This window comes from Aedes aegypti, chromosome 1 (genome assembly GCF_002204515.2).
Source record: "Aedes aegypti strain LVP_AGWG chromosome 1, AaegL5.0 Primary Assembly, whole genome shotgun sequence".
Lineage (NCBI taxonomy): Eukaryota > Metazoa > Arthropoda > Insecta > Diptera > Culicidae > Aedes > Aedes aegypti.
Window position 1 is genome coordinate 172,962,644 of NC_035107.1, and position 16,602 is coordinate 172,979,245.

General features: G+C 44.5%; 1 protein-coding gene across 2 annotated transcripts in view; it reads left to right on the forward strand.

Moving 5' to 3' along the window:
- Window positions 1–1,711: 1,711 nt before the first annotated feature.
- Window positions 1,712–16,602, forward strand: part of LOC5570601 — a 71,731-nt gene continuing 56,840 nt past the window's right edge. For both annotated transcript variants that reach the window (XM_021853617.1, XM_021853622.1), the window contains exons 1-2: window positions 1,712–1,862; window positions 1,923–2,802. In XM_021853617.1, coding sequence (XP_021709309.1) covers window positions 1,960–2,802 — 843 coding nt within the window. In that variant the 5' untranslated portion in view covers window positions 1,712–1,862; window positions 1,923–1,959. The remainder of the gene's footprint in view (window positions 1,863–1,922; window positions 2,803–16,602) is intronic.

Genomic DNA, 16,602 nt, shown 5'->3' on the forward strand with positions numbered 1-16,602 from the left:
TCCCGGTTAGACTGTAAAGAATTGATAATTAGTCCAATAAAAAGAACGACGGTAAAACTTACAGTTTATATTTTTTTGCGGTTATTTGATCAAAACCTTGGTCATTTTCAATCCGACCTCGCTTCACTTGATATCAGGATTATTGACTTCGCAGCACTAATCTGGAGTTCGCTGGTTGTACTTCCGAAGCGCTCTGCCGGCTCGGCTTTAATCTCGACTGTTTTTGAAAACAGTCCGACATCACGGCGACGGAATAAATTTCACCACAACGGAGGATTTGTCAGTTCGAGCGCGCGAAATTTTCACAAGTCTTTGACGTTTACAAAGTGAGTCAAATATGTTTGTGTTTACTCAAAAGTGAGTAAGGTCGTTTTCTTTCATGGTTGAGTAAAAAGTTACTCACTTTGATAAAATAAAGTTACTCACTTTTGACAGCTAACTTGAAACTTCAAAAGTGAGTCAAAGTTACTCTCTTTTGAGTAGATTTGAACGAGCGTGTAGCAATTTGCTCCCTACACGGTCGTTTGCGTTTACCCTTTAATGGGTAAAAATTCACCCATTTCCGCTAGAAGTGCCTCTCCACATTTAATGAGTAAACACGGTTTACTCTTTAAAGAGTAAAAGCGGTTTCTGTCAATGGATGGGTATTTTTTTTTTTTTTTTGGGTGTCCACTGCACAAACTGCTTGTTAATTTCGGTTTCTAGACGAATTGTTGGAAATTTTTCAAAGATCTTATCAAAGGTAAGCTGTAGAAATCAGTTATTTTCGATTATACTGCTATTTTCTTAATATATTTCAGAATATGGAACCTCCCTTCATGAGCCTTTGTCTTGGCCGTTGAAGAGATTTGCTTCAAATTCCATGCAAGTATGAACCTTCGATGTTCTGCCTGACGTTATCGAAGTAAGTTATTTTATTAGTTAGTAGTTTTGGACATTAAATTCAGGGAGATTTTTGATCATTTCAGAAATTGTTCACCAACTATGCTGCAACAAAATTCCCTCTGAATTGTTGAAACAGACGTAGATGAATATATCTTCAATATGTGCGAACACCCGGATAATGTAATGATTAAAGAATGGCGAAGTAGGTCTCTCTTAAATCAAGGAAATATATTTTATGAATTTCGCTCCTTTGTATTGAAGAAATGCTAAATAAACAATTTTAAATTTACTTGAACGATTTTATTATTTATGAAATTTTATTTTGGATAATCAAATATAGCAAATACCAATTGATAACTCATTCATTGTTATCAAAAAAACAATTACAATTTACTTTAGTTTCACACGAAAGTTATATGATTTTGTATATGACACCAGCTTAGATTGGATTTTTATACCCATAGACTTTTTGTTTGAATGTTATATGATTTTCGTAATGAACTCTATCTGTATGAATTCTAAATAAGAGTTATATGAAAATCATTATGGAAAAAAGCTATATGTTTACTGTAATGATTCGAACATGAAAAATTTTTGGAGTGTATGTTGTGTCGTCGGACATGTTTAAAAAATTTCTTTAGAATCCTTGTTTTCCGTATGTGCCGGCAAGGGGGGGGTATTTTTTACCCATTTTTGTAAAATCAATTAGGGGTAAATAATACCCATTTTATGAAGTTCGAGGCAAATACCCTTTAATGAGTAAGTGGCCAATACCCATTAAATGAGTTAAACCACTTTTCATTGAAATGGGTACGGAAGTACCCATTAATGGGTACTTCAAAGTTAGCGTGTAGGTGAAAATCTCACGAAATAAACGCTGCCTCTGTATCTGTTTCGCAACACGAGGTATTTCATATATTTTATTCATAAAACAGCTGCAGCTGATAACCCTTTTTATATCTGAATAGCTTTAAAAGGTACGTATTCCATTGATTTTATTTTTGTTGAAATTATAAAAAAGCGATCGATATTTTCAGCAACATTAGTCGATTCCAATCACTGCGAGAACTCAATATGAGCGATATCAAATACGCATCGACGGATGAAGGTGACGTTTTGTTGATTTTTGAAAAGGTTCCCATTGACGGAATGGACGATCAGGAGGACAGCAACCCAGAGCCGGTTCCAATGGTTACAAATACGGAAAACGAACACCCGGAACCGGAGAAGCTAGAAATGCACACCACTTCTGAAGGGGATGCGATTGTAGCCAAGGTTCCGGACCAATCGGTGGCTATCGAATGGAACATCGAAAATTATAGGAACAGCTTCGAAACAGATGAGCACTGGGAACTGCGGCTGAAGTTTATGAAACAGCATAAAGGCAGCATTCCGGAGGATGAATTGGTAGCATTAGCTCAAGCTTTTTCGAATGCCGTGTTACTCAACGCCGTGTATAGCGAGGAACTTGCAGCAAGACTCAATTTGCTAGGAATGTCGATAGCTGAAGAATATCGTAACTCTCGCAGGCAATCGATTACTAGGATTATGGTTCCAGCATCTGATGCAATTGCAGATTGGCAACGACAAGTTTCGGTAGGGCATAAAATAGCACAGCAAAGGCAGCTAGCTTTACAGCTGTTGAAACCCGTTATTCCAATCACTTCCCTGGAAGATGTGTTCCACAATTTCGTTCTGATGGATGATAACTTGGACGATAGTGGAAGGGAGTTCGGGATGCTCAATTGCGGATTATTCGTTGTACGATTACTATCCCAGGAACGTAAAATGTGGGAAGCTAACATTACTGCTGCCGGATATCTACTGAGCAAATCCATAGGCCCGAAGAAGAAAGCAAATCGAACGTGCAGGGAAGCTGCACTGCAGTTGCTGAGACGGAAATGCTACAAGATTAAGGTATGTACTGAAGAATCCAGGAAGGGTTGTTGGTCTGTTTTAGAAAGTTGGTCGCTATTTCAATGCAAGTCTCCAAACAGTCTCTATATCTATTGGTGGGCCTCTACATTTTTGTTTTAGAAAATGGTTCACAAAGTCACTTTTGTCACAGTTCATCTTTTTCTTTCAAGACGGGGTTGGTGATCTAATGGTTATCGCTTCTGCTTTGCAAGCAGAAGGTCGTGGGTTCAATCCCAGGCCCGTCCCTTTCCCATATTTGTAAGACTCTTTCTAATAGCTGTCTTTCTCTATCTCTGCGTCATTATGGCGCAAACATCATCAGTTCTATCAATCGCTAGAATTGAATCGACTAAATACAACAGTGGTCCATACGGTCGAATAGGCTTTTTCATGTGACAGATCCGTCTATGCATTTATTTACATCGGTGGAGGACCGGTGCTAACACGGGCCTGTCATTTTCATAGAAGAACTGTCAAAGTTCTTCCCGATCAGCTGATTTGAGACGTCATGTGAATGGGCCTATACCTCATCCATCACTCACAAAATACTCCTACCTCCAAGGTAGCTGTGGGAAATGCAGGAAATAAGGCTATCCATGAGGACTTTTCGTGATAGGACTGACAGCTAAAAGTGTGAATGCAACCGAAATGAAAGAGTTAACAAATCATGCGAGTGTTATCGGAGCTTTACATTTTCCTTAGTAATCGAAAAGTCACTCCAATCGCGAAACGTCAAAAGCACATGGTAAACAAAAAAAAAAAACAGCTGATCGCAGCTGTCTCATGGATTGTCTTATTCTCCGGTTTTCTAGTAATATCAGCTAACAAGGGTTGCCATTATGCCAGATTAATCTTGCACTGCAAGACTTTTGATCGTGGAAAAGACAAAAAGACAAACTGCTCCGTTTGCCAGACTTTTTCAAATGCAGCCAGACTTCAAAACAGTAAATAATATATTTCAAGGATCAAGTATATTTCAATAAAAATATGTGTGGTGTAAAAAAAACACACAGCGGCGTACAAACATACCAACGGAAATACTCGTATTGTGGACACAACGTCAATATTCAATAAGTATTGTATTTTTGTTTAACTACCCTCCCCTTGGTTATGCGACCTTGCCGCGATGGGAGGGCATAATCCATTAGCCCATAGAGGTCCCCAAGCAAACTGCCACGAACACCAACGCACAATCAATCTTACACAAGTCGATTTCCTCAGAATGAAAACGTATCGATGTTTGTTTGACGTCATTGAGCTTTCGGTCAACGGCAGGCCAACAGAGAAGTGGTTGTTTTGCAGTAATTCTGTTTATATTTGGATTCTCACAGCAAACAAAAGCAATGTTGTGACAGTTCTCACAGCAAACAAAGAAAATTTTGTCAACATTGCACTACTACGCAGGCAACTGGATTGGTCTATATGATGGAAACCAAAGGCGTAACCTGTAGTGGTGGTATCACATTTTGGCATTTTTTGCTTAAAGCCGCGTCATAATTCATATGGCATAGACGCAATAATATCTCGGATGTGATCCAACAGACATTCTGCGTCATTGATAGAATTGATGCCCATTTCAAATAATTAATCTATTCGAAGTGGACATTAATACTATTGATGACGTTCAGTTTGCCTTTTGCTAACCAGAATGATCCGTAGCCACTCTTACTATTAGCTAGCTAGATACATCGTTATCATATACGACGTAGGGAATACTTAGGAACTCTTAGAAAAATGACTAGTAGATTCACTGAGTAGAAATGAGTGGCGACAATCTTATTTTAACATGGTTTTTACATTGCCATAATAAGAAATACCTCTTTTGTAACAGCGGTATAAATAATCTAATTCCAGCTTCATTTTCGCAAAATTTACAAGTAGAAAGTAGGCGTTGTGAAGCATTGCATTTGCCACCGAAAAGTGAATCTTGTAGGAGACTGTAATAGAAGCCTAAGGTAACTTTACTCTTCAATATTCACTATAAAAATGACTATGGAAAGTAAGACGCTGAGATCGATTATTAGGGTACACTTGCTAGTTTCGAAAAATTGTTGAACAGACAAGGAAAGCGACTTTTTTCTTTAAGGATATATGAACGTAATGACCAATAAATACTTTTAACAACAAAAAATGAAATTAACTAGAACTACTACTAAACAGCCTAATTTTGTTAAGACTTGACGACACTTGACATTTAAGACTCTAATCTTACGTAAAAGACATTGTTGGGGAACCGGTGAATTACCTCCTTCGACTGGGTGGGGCGGCTCCTCAGCACTCGACCAGATGGGGTTGGGTTGGTTTGGGCGAATCTACCTTTCCAAAGGTGTAATAAATCATTCTCCTGGGTGGGATTTGTGGCACAATTCTTCCTTGGTGATTATTGAATTACACACATCACTCGCGGTTACAAAAAACACTATATTTACAAAAGCCACAAACTACACGCACTACATTTATTTTCGCTTAATTCTAACATCAATTCTTAAAGCTAAACACAGATTCCAAATACCGTTGGCCGTGCGTAGACCTATACTCGGCGCGTGTGCGTTCCGAAACAACGATCGATATTGACTAGTGTAGATACCACTAAGATTTTACGCCTAAACCTGTAATCGGGATCTCAGGAAGCCGAATCATGGGCAGTGAGAATGAGACCCTCTCTTACCCCTCTAAACATCTCATGCAGCATATTCACCACTGCGATTTTGATGGTCAAGCTCTCCAACTATCTCCCTAACTCTCATCATCTCGCTTTGACCATCCATCTCGATAGGTAGCCACGAATGACTGTTTACACATTCCAGATCTATCGCCGTAAGCCTATCCATCCAATACAACTTGTCTGCTGTCTGGTTTGCAGTTAATCTATTATATGTAGCAGACTGAGGCTGCAGTTAATACTGTTGAGATCCAGGGTTGTAGCTGCAGGAGGTTTGAGGTATCCTACTCCACAACATCCTCACCCACCCAGGGATTGTTGCAATTCCTGAAAAGAAAATGGATCCTCTTCGACGGGAATGGGAAGGAAGGGAATTCCAAATCATTGGTCTGGTTGGTTGGATGTTGGCTGCGGGAACGGTAGAAGGCAAAGTTTCTCTACAGCTCGCTTCAAAAATCCAGAAGCAGTTTTTACTGTAACCACCCGCACTACTCCGTCGGCTCCCGGATGGACCTCAGTGATACGGCCCATTTTCCATCTCAATGGCGCCAGATTATCCTCTCGGATGACGACAAGTTTGCCGACTTCGATTTCAATCGGTGGCTTCCAGCGCTTATTCCTCCCCTGAAGCTGACACAAATACTCACGCCTCCATCTCTTCCAAAAGTCTTGGAGGATTTTCTGTACCAGTTGGTACCGATCCAAGCGATTCATCGGAACGTTTCCTAAATCTGGATCCGGATGGGCTTGTAGGCTCGATCCGATCAAAAAATGTGCCGGCGTTAAAGGTTCTAGGTCGTTGGGGTCGTCCGACATGGGCGTCAGCGGTCTGGAATTTAGACAACCCTCTACCTGGACGAGTAACGTGTTGAAATCTTCCGGCGATATTGGCGTTTCTCCTGCTACCTTCACCAGATGCCCTTTAGCGGACCGCACTGCTGCCTCCCACAGGCCTCCAAAATGCGGAGCACTTGGTGGGTTGAAGTGCCATTGGGTCCCCTCTTCCAAGCAGTGTTTGGCAAGTAATTCTTGGTGCTCCTGACTTCTAACCAACTCATACAACTCGTGCAATTTGTTACAGGCTCCAACAAAGTTGGTACCATTGTCTGAGTACATATCCTTTGCCTTTCCTTGCCTGGATGTAAACCGACGCAGAGCTTGTATGAAACGATCGGTGGTAAGGTCGGACACAAGCTCCAGATGCACCGCCTTGGTGCAGAGGCAGATAAATACCGCTACGTACATCTTGACTGCTGGACGCCGCGGTGCTGGTCGTACGTTGAACGGTCCGCAATAGTCCACACCGGTCTGCGAGAAGGGACGAGACACGGTTACTCGAGCAGCCGGTAGTTCACCCATAAACTGTTCCATCGACGACGGTTTGCACCGGAAACATTTCACGCAACGGTGGACGATGTTCCGTGCTACACTTCTTCCTCCTAACGGCCAGAATCGTAGACGAACAGTTGCTAATAACAGCTGAGGCCCAGCATGCAGCATTTTCTCGTGGTAGTGTCGCAAAATCAACTTAATGAGTTGGTGACCGGCCGGCAGAACCATCGGGTGTTTTGTCTCCTCGGTTTCCTCCGAATGGCGTAGCCTGCCTCCAACACGGATAACCTGATCCTCGGAGATGTACGGATTGAACCATCGTAATGGTGACTTCCTTGGAATTGTTTCTCCTTTTGATAGCGCCTTCCATTCCTCAGCGAAGAATTCTTGCTGAACGTGATCTCCGCCTTTCCTAACTCCTTTGAAGCCAGGAATTTCGGTGGACTTCGCTGTTCTTTCGGAGTACGCAACAGTTCAAGAAACCGTAAGCAGTACGCTGTTCGACGGACGAGTTCGGTGTACGACGATGATCGTCCCAAATACCAATCGCTGAATTCTGCGTTTTGGGAACCGGTACAAACGACAGCTGTACGTCGCTTCTCCTCCTCTGCTTCATCCACTCTTAATGACTCCGGTGGTTTCGGCCATTGCTGCGGATCTGCTACTAACCAACGCGGTCCACGCCACCAGAAATCGTTTCCGATGATATCTTCCGGCATGATTCCTCTGGAAATCAGGTCGGCAGGGTTCTCTATACCAGGAACGTGGAGCTCCGGATTGGAGATCGTGTGTATTTTTGACACTCGGTTGGCCACATACGTGGTCCACGTGGTCGGTGTAGCTTGAACCCATCGCATAACACAGGTGGAATCTGTCCAGAAGTACGGCTGCGAAGGAGTTCTCAGAGAATCTCGAACCTTTTCGAAAAGTTGCGCTGATAATACAGCTCCAAACGTGGAATTGTTTGACATTTCAGGGGGGCTACTCGTGATTTGGAAGAAAGAAGCTGCACCTTAATCTTCCCTGCTGCATCTACGCTCCTTATATAAATACAGCAGCCAAACGCTTTCTCAGAAGCATCCGAGAAGCAATGGATTTCCTTGGAAATTGCACCCGAAATGACAACGCAACGATCAATCCTTATTTCGTTCAGTAGATGAAGCTGTGCAAGGTATTTCCTCCAAATCTCACCCGCCGTCGAAGGTATTAGCTGGTCCCAATCCAGCGCGCGATCGTTGACGTCCCGGAATTTCCACAAAAGCTGCATCACGATCTTAGCAGTTGTTATTGCTGCCCCGAGAAGGCCTAAAGGGTCGAAAAGCGTTGCAATGATGGAAAGAACTTCCCTTTTGGTGAATTGCTGGGTTGATTTCACCGAAGGAATGTCGAACTTGAATTTTAGTTGATCACTCCTCGGCATCCAGGTAAGTCCGAGGGTCTTCACGGACGGGTCCGGATCCAAATTGATTCCGTCCACCTCTCGGATCGCTAGGTTGTCCTCAGGAAGTCCTTCCAAGGCCTTGGAACAATTTGACGCCCACTTCCTGAGCCTGAATCCACCCTTTTCCGCCATTTCGCTCAGTTGCTTACGAAGTTCGCAAGCCTGTTCCACTGAATCTGCCCCAGTGATGACATCATCCATATATGTGTCTTCACTCGCCGCCCTTGAACCGAGGGAAAATGTTGCCTCTTCGTCCATCGCCAACTGCTTGAGCGTTCTTGTGGCCAAATACGGTGCCGGCTTGGTTCCGTACGTCACGGTCTTCAACTCGAACACGCTAACCTCGTCCTGAGGATTGGAGCGCCACAAGATGCACTGAAGGGGTCTGTCGTCCGGATGCACCCATATTTGCCGGAACATCTTCTCGACATCCGAGACAAGCATGATCTGCTTGGTGCGACTTCGCAAGATGATTGCCCTAAGATCCTCCTGTATTACCGGCCCAACCAGTAACACATCGTTAAGCGACACGCCGGATGACGTCGCGCAAGAAGCGTCGAACACCACCCTGACCTTCGTGGTAGTGCTGTCCTCCTTGAACACCGGATGATGAGGTAGAAAACACCGCCGTTCTGAAGCCGAAGAAGCTCCATCCACCTTATCCATGTGTCCCATCGATTCATACTCCTCCATGAAGTCGTGATAGCTTTTATGCAGATTCGAATTCCTGCTCAATCTGCGCTCGGTACCTTGAAGGCGTCGGATAGCAATCTCCTTAGATTCTCCTAGCTGTGTGACAGCGCCTTCTTTCTTGGGTAGTGTGACGGTGTATCTACCATCGGAATTCCTTTGGACTGTATTTTGGAAGTCCTCACACCGTTTTTCCTCTGGTGAGAGTACCTTGACCAGACCAACTTCTTCACTGGACCAAAACCGAGCAACTAGAGACTCCAGATTCTCTGTTGCTGAAGCGTTGCAGGTGATGCGGAGATCCTGACTCGTGTTGCATAAGCCTCCACTCACCACCCATCCGAAAACCGATTCATTGAGCGTTGGCAGTTGGTTGCCAAGCGTTATCCTTCGATCTGTTTCGAAAAAGTCGAAGAACGACTCGATTCCGAGCACCATGTCCACTCTTCTGGACTCAAAGAAAGCGGGATCAGCCAGTTTGACCCCTGGTGGAATCGACCAACCATCCGTGTTGATAGTAGCAGTTGGAAGATTCACCGTAACGTCGCGAAGAACGAGGAAGCTCATCGTCTGCGAGAATGGAGAAACTCGCGAGCGCACCACCGCTTGGATTTTTTGCTTGACCTTGGTCCCTGCTTGACCAATCCCACACACCGAGATGTCCACCCTTTCTCGATGAGTTTTCATTCGCTGACTAAGCCGCTCCGTAATGAAGTTGCTTTCCGAACCCGAATCCAGAAGAGCTCGAAGCCGAAAACTCTTCCCATCCTCTACGGGTGACGGGGTCCAAGCGATTGGTGAGAAGACTCACGAGCAGGAGATCCTTGTACTCAGCTGGCTGGACGACTTGATCTAAAGTTTGCACGACTCTTTCGAACCCCTCAACAAGAGTGTGCAAACCAGAAACCGACTCTTTAGAAAGCGAAGGGAGATTGAACAACGATTGGACCTGCCTTTCTTAAGTTGCTTGCTATTATTATAGCGTTTGATAAGGGTATCCCACGCGATTTGATAATTAGCCTGCGTAATCTTCAAAGGGTCGATTAACGCCTTTGGCTCCCCCTGAAGACACCCCTTTAAATAGTGGAATTTTTCCACTTCCGGAAGATCGGTCCGTCAGTGGATCAGAGAAGTGAATAGATCACGGAAACTAATCCACTCATCGATGTCACCGTTGAATGGTCGAGAACACCATGCAGGTTTGAATCGTTGGCACGCGTTGATTGATCCAGCTCTGGTGTACCCTGTAACTCCTTCGCCTTGTCGGTAAGGGATGACTTCGCCCGGTAGTACAGGTTGCTGTAAACTAGACGCTCGTTGTTGTAGGTCTCATCGTCAGCATCGTAGTCTGTTGGCTTCACGCCAACGCCAAACTCACAAACCACCAGAGCAGCCAGCGACCGATCGCAATCCACACTCAAGTCCAAAACCACCGGACAACTCAGACTATTCTCTGCTCGGAAAATTACGACTACAACGCAATGCCTATCCTAGCTCTCAAATCGCTTACCAACCTGGTGGCCAATTCTGAAAAGAACTATGGCGGAATTTCTTAACAACTCTAGCTGGTTGGAAGGTAGCGACAATTGACGGCATTGGATAGCAGCGGTAGTCAAAATAATACACACAGCAGCGGCAGAGCAGAAACGTTTCTGAGTGGTGGCAATTTGATGAATGCAATCGGCAGCTGACTCTCAACAGGAACGGGAACACGACGAAATCGAAACGGCAACGATGGTCAGGTAACAAGATGAGCAGCGGTTGCTGCGATCCTCAGGGCTCAGCTTCACAAATGATAGACTCACTACATTTCACTTTTTTAAAGTTTTATTCGGATGTCTTCACTGTATAGATTACAAATAACTTCTCAACCGCTTCGTGGCGATACATTTACTTTTATACTCTCAGGAGCAAAGAAAAAAAATATACAAAACAAAAATCCACGCGATTGGTCCTCCAATCACAAATTGCGTTCTGTTGACGTTGTACACACGCATTATGCCTTCGATGACTGTACGCTTGTGGCTTATTCAGGTGTTGGTGTGTGCGTGTTGATTTTGCGTTGAAAGGAAGGAATGAGGAAGGGAAATAAAAGGGATGTTGGTCGTGCGCTGTACAGGGTATGCGTACAGGGTTGTATTTAGGGACGTTGGGAAAAGGATTGTAACCATTTCGCTGTCGCGAACATACTCCCGCCGCGCACGGAGCAGAGTGCTACTACTACTCTCTGGTAGCAAAGTCCTGGTCGGATGACCGATTGTCTTCTATAGGTAGTAGAGAAAGTTTGTTAATAGGCCGTCGAAACACTGATTCACCCACGCGAACATCTACTGCTCTCACAAGATTGTCACTTCCAGGGTACACTGTGACAATTCTGGCCATCTTCCATTGTTGCGGAGGTAGATTCTTGTCTTCCAGTAGAACAACTTGCCCCGGAACAACATTTTGAACCCGGAAATAGTTTTTGCCTCTCGGTTGTAGGCTGACCAAATAATCCCGCACCCACGATTTCCAAAAGTGTTCCCTCATTAGTTGCAAATGCTGCAAACGGCTTAAACGATTCACCCCAACCGATTCATAAGAAGGTTCTGGAATGGCATTCATCGGCCGCCCAATCAGGAAGTGGGATGGTGTTATCACTTCACCATCTGAAGGGTCATCGGAGAGGGAGAACAGTGGACGTGAATTAAGAATGGCCTCCACTTGCGCCAACAACGTACCGAACTCTTCGAAAGTTAATGGAGTTTCCCCCAAAATACGTTTCAGGTGGTGTTTCGTACTCTTTACTGCCGCCTCCCAGAGGCCCCCAAACTCTGGAGCCTCAGGCGGAATAAAGTTCCATTCAATCTCCTTCGATTGACAATAGGAACCAATATCCTTAACAGCGACTTGATCATTAAACAGCAAAAACAAATTATGCAAGTCTGCCTTGGCACCCCGAAAATTCGATCCATTGTCGGAATGTATTTCACGAGGAACCCCCCTTCGACTGACGAACCTTTGTAAAGCAGCTACGAAAGCAACTGCAGACATGTCCGAAACAAGTTCGAGATGTATTGCTTTAGTTACTAAACATACAAAAACAGATATGTATGCCTTTATAACAATAGGTTTTCTTGTACCTTGTTTCACCAAAAAAGGACCAGCATAATCTACACCGGTGACCTCAAAAGGAGCTGCACAAGTTACTCGGGCTGGTGGCAAATTGCCCATGTATTGTTTAACACCCTTGGGCTTCGAGCGGAAACAGCGGACGCAATGTCTTGTGATTTTACGAACAGCAGATCTGGATCCCAATAGCCAAAAACGTTGACGTAAGGTGGACAACAGACCTGATGGCCCTACGTGCATATTTTCCTCATGATATGCACGAATAATGAGATCAGTAATGTAATGTTTTGGAAGAATGTACTGGTGTTTCATCTGCACCGGCAATCGAGAGTTTTGAAGCCTGCCTCCTACTCTCAGTGCACCATCTTGGAGAAACGGACCAAGCATACCAACTACCTTGCATGGTTCACCATGCTCCACACGTTGAACTTCTTCGAACAAAGCCTCGTGTTGAATCAGAATCACAATCGTATGTAGTGCGGTTCTGAGCTCAAATATTGTAGGTGAAAATTCCTTGATACGGTTTTCAACGACCTTCTCGCGACAATTCCTAATGAACCGTTGGACATAAGCCAGAACACGCTGGAGCTTTCTAAACGAACTGAAGCGCTTGAAAAGCGAAAGATCATCAACATTAAGAGCATCAACCACAACTAATGCAGAAGGTTTAATTTCTGGCAATTCGGAGTCATTAATTTCTTCGATAACGGCTGGTTCGTAGTTCGGTAAGTGAAGGAACGGTGGACCATTCCACCACATCACGTTGTTTTTTAGAAGATTTGGAGATTGACCACGGGAAACCACATCAGCTGGGTTTTCTTTAGAGCGAACATAGCTCCACTGGGTATGCTGGTTTTCGTTGACAATCTCAACGACTCGATTTCGCACAAATGGCTGAAGCATGTTGGGTGGCTTACGCAACCACGCCAGCACTATTTGACTATCTGACCACAAGTGAACAGCTGAAACAGCAACACGGAGAATAGGTAATACCTTGCGAACCAAACGTGAAAGTAATAGTGCAGCGCAAAGTTCCTTCCGTGCAATCGACACATCTTGTAGAGGAGCAATTTTACTTTTGCTGCATAGCAATCGCACATTGCATTCATTCTCAGCATTTACACAGCGAATGTAAATACATGCCCCGTAAGCTAGCCCAGAGGCATCCGCGAAGCCGTGTAGCTCTAAGGCGATGTATGGGAAACACAAGACCGGCCTTGGGACTTTTATTTCATTCACACCTGCCAAACATTCACTAAAACGTTGCCAGTCAGCCAGTAAATCTCCTTCGAGTGGAGAGTCCCAATCAATTTTAGCCGACCATGTACGCTGCATCAATTGTTTTGCCAAAACAACGATAGGAGACAGAAAACCTACAGGATCGAACAGCTTTGCACATTTTGAAAATACCTGTCTTTTGGTCACCAATGTAGGTTCAGCAGGGGACTGATCAACTGCGTAGAGAAATTCATCGCTTGATGGATCCCATATTAAACCGAGAGTTTTTATGACCTCATTGGCAGATAGCTGGTCGAGTTGCAACAATTTTTCTCGCTTAGACTTGGGAATATCACCTAAGGTCAACTCATTATTAGCACACCACTTGTGTACGGGAAAACCACCCTTTCCGAGAAGAACTTGAAGCTGTCGACAGCAATCAACAGCTTCTTCGATTGTGTCAGCACCGGAAATAATGTCGTCTACATAACAATCCTCAAGGATGATGCGAGCTGCTAGTGGAAAATCAGACCCTTCGTCCTCACACAACTGGACTAATGAACGAGTGGCCAGATAGGGAGCTGCAGCCGTACCATATGTAACTGTTTGCAGCTCGAGAATTCTAAGCCTCTCTGCAGGATTGGTACGCCAAAAAATACGCTGGACTGAAGTCTGATCCGGATGGACACGAACCTGTCTGTACATCTTTGTGATGTCAGCAGTGAAGACAAAACGATGCATTCGAAATCTAAGCAAGATACTGAATAAATCGCTCTGAACAGTCGCACCAACTTGAAGCACATCGTTGAGTGACATTGCTGAAGGGCTTGACTTTGCTGATGCATCGAAGACAACCCTTAATTTGGTGCTCGAACTGTCCGGACGGAGCACGGCATGATGCGGCATGTAATATTTTATCATGTTAGGACGATCTTCGGACTCACGAATTTCTTTGCAATGTCCCAAGTGCTCATATTCATCAATGAAGGATGAGTATTGAACATGCAGGTTCGGCTGTTTACGTAGGCGTCTTTCAAGGAAAAGGAAACGACGAAGAGCCAACGACCTATTATCTTCGAGCAGGTGTAAGTTGCTTCGAAATGGAAGCTTCACTACAAATCTACCAGCGGAATCCCTCTGATAAGACTTACGGAAGAGTTCCTCACATTCTTGTTCTTCCGTAGTAGAAGTGGATTGGGTGTTCACCTCTTCAATTTCCCAAAACCGTTTAATAGCATCGTTGAGTGTCTCTATTGTTACGGAACTCACTTGTTGCGGGTTTATGATTGCTGAAGATTCGTCTTGGATCTCTCCAGCGACGACCCAGCCCAACTCAGTTTCACGCAATTCGGGCAGACCCTCACCAATTACCAAATGACCTGGTTTCAGAAGACGGAAGAACTCAGTAACACCTATCAACAGGTCTATTTCGGCTGGAGTCCCAAACTTTGGATCAGCCAACGGAAATCCTGAAGGAATTTTCCATTCAGAAACATTCACGGCTTTGCACGGTAGAGCATTCGTAATTTTTGACGTGACCAGACACTTCAAAAACGAACTGTATTCGGTATTCACTGAACGGACATTAACCTCTACCAATCGAGTGGACTTACTACGCGCGCCACTTACGCCGACAATATCAGCATTGACAGGCGTACTATCGATTCCCAATTTCTGGAACATCGCGGCAGACAAGAGGTTTGTCTGTGCGCCGCAATCCAAAAATGCGCGACAACGAACGGCTCTGCCATTTTTATCCATGAGGTTCACAACGGCAGTCAGAAGCAACACATTCGGAAGAAAGGCTGAACAAGAAGCTGAAGAAACATTCGTTGACACAGAACTCACTGGGACTGCCGGTTGTGGCGGAGGAGATGCCGCGGCTTGGATTGGAACATTCTGTTCTTGCGACTTAGAATCCGCGTGCTCAGAAGAATCGAGTTTTTGCTTTTCTTCGTGGAGCAGCGAATGATGACGTTTGTGACACTTGGAGCAATTACTCTTAGACTGACAGTTTAACGACCGATGCCCACGGCGAAGGCAATTGAAACACACTCGAGATTCCTTCACCTTTGCAATTCGGTCTGGCACCGCCAATTTGCGAAAATCGGAACATTGGTAATTAAAATGATTACCACAGCAGAACTGACACGATTCATTGGTTTCTCCAGAAGTAGACGCATGTACTTTAACATTAACAGATTTCGACGCAGGCTGAGAGGATTTACCGACAGTAGACTTCGCGACGGCTGATTGATCAGTTTCACATCGCTCCAGAACGCGACACTGATCCTTGAGAAATTTCAAAGTTTCATCCAAGTCGGGCAACTCTCCGTGAGTGAGAGATCGTTCCCAATACTTTCGAGTAACTGAATCCAGACAAGAAGTAAGAATTTTTGTAATAATCAGCCCAGATGTATCATCGATTTCTTGACCCATGTACTTTAGACCCTCGACGTGTCGCGTGCACGTATCCAACAACTCACGTAACTCACAATAAGACTCCTTGTTCATACGTTTCAGCGACAAAAGGCCCCCAATATGCGTATCAATGATTACCCGTTTATTCTCAAACCGCTCAGTAAGGATTTCCCAAGCATGGTGGTAATTATTGTCCGCTAGAGTCTTCGCGTCAATAATACCTGCTGCTGAACCAACTAGCGCTTTATCAAGGTGATGCAATTTGATTGCATCGGAATCGGAACACTTGTCAACGATGTCTTGGAACATCATTTTGAAGCGCGGCCAATTTTCGTAGCGCCCATCAAAGGTTGGAATGGGAGCTCGAAGCGGCTGCTGCTGAACAATAACCTGAGGAGAGTTTTGTTGCGACAGAGTTGGTACAGTAGCGGAAAGAGGTTTTGTTAATGCTTCAATCAGAATCTCAACACGAATCAAAGCGTCGGTGTGGAGATCTTCAAATTCGGAAAGTTTCACATCCTGCTCATCAAGCTTTCCGGATGGACTGCAAGCTAAAATTTCCTTGTGCAAACTAACATACGTGTTGTAAAAGCTTTCGAGCTTTTTAGAATACACTCGCAGAATCGGAAGACTCACCTGGCTCGGATCATCTTCCGCCTTTTCCAGCGCTTTCACGATGGCGGTTACACTGCCTTTCACTTGGCCGCGCTGATGGACGAGCACCTTAATCTCCTCCATTTTCACTTTCTTGGCTGCTTCTGGTGTACGTGGTAGTGTCATCGGACAGGAAACGCTGCTACGGAAGAGCAATCAACACACACTCACGATGATGACACTGCTCGAATGGATGGACGCCACCAGTTTTCTTTTCGAAATTCACTCACTTCAATAATTTCTGCTCACTGTTTTTCTGTTCTTTTACATC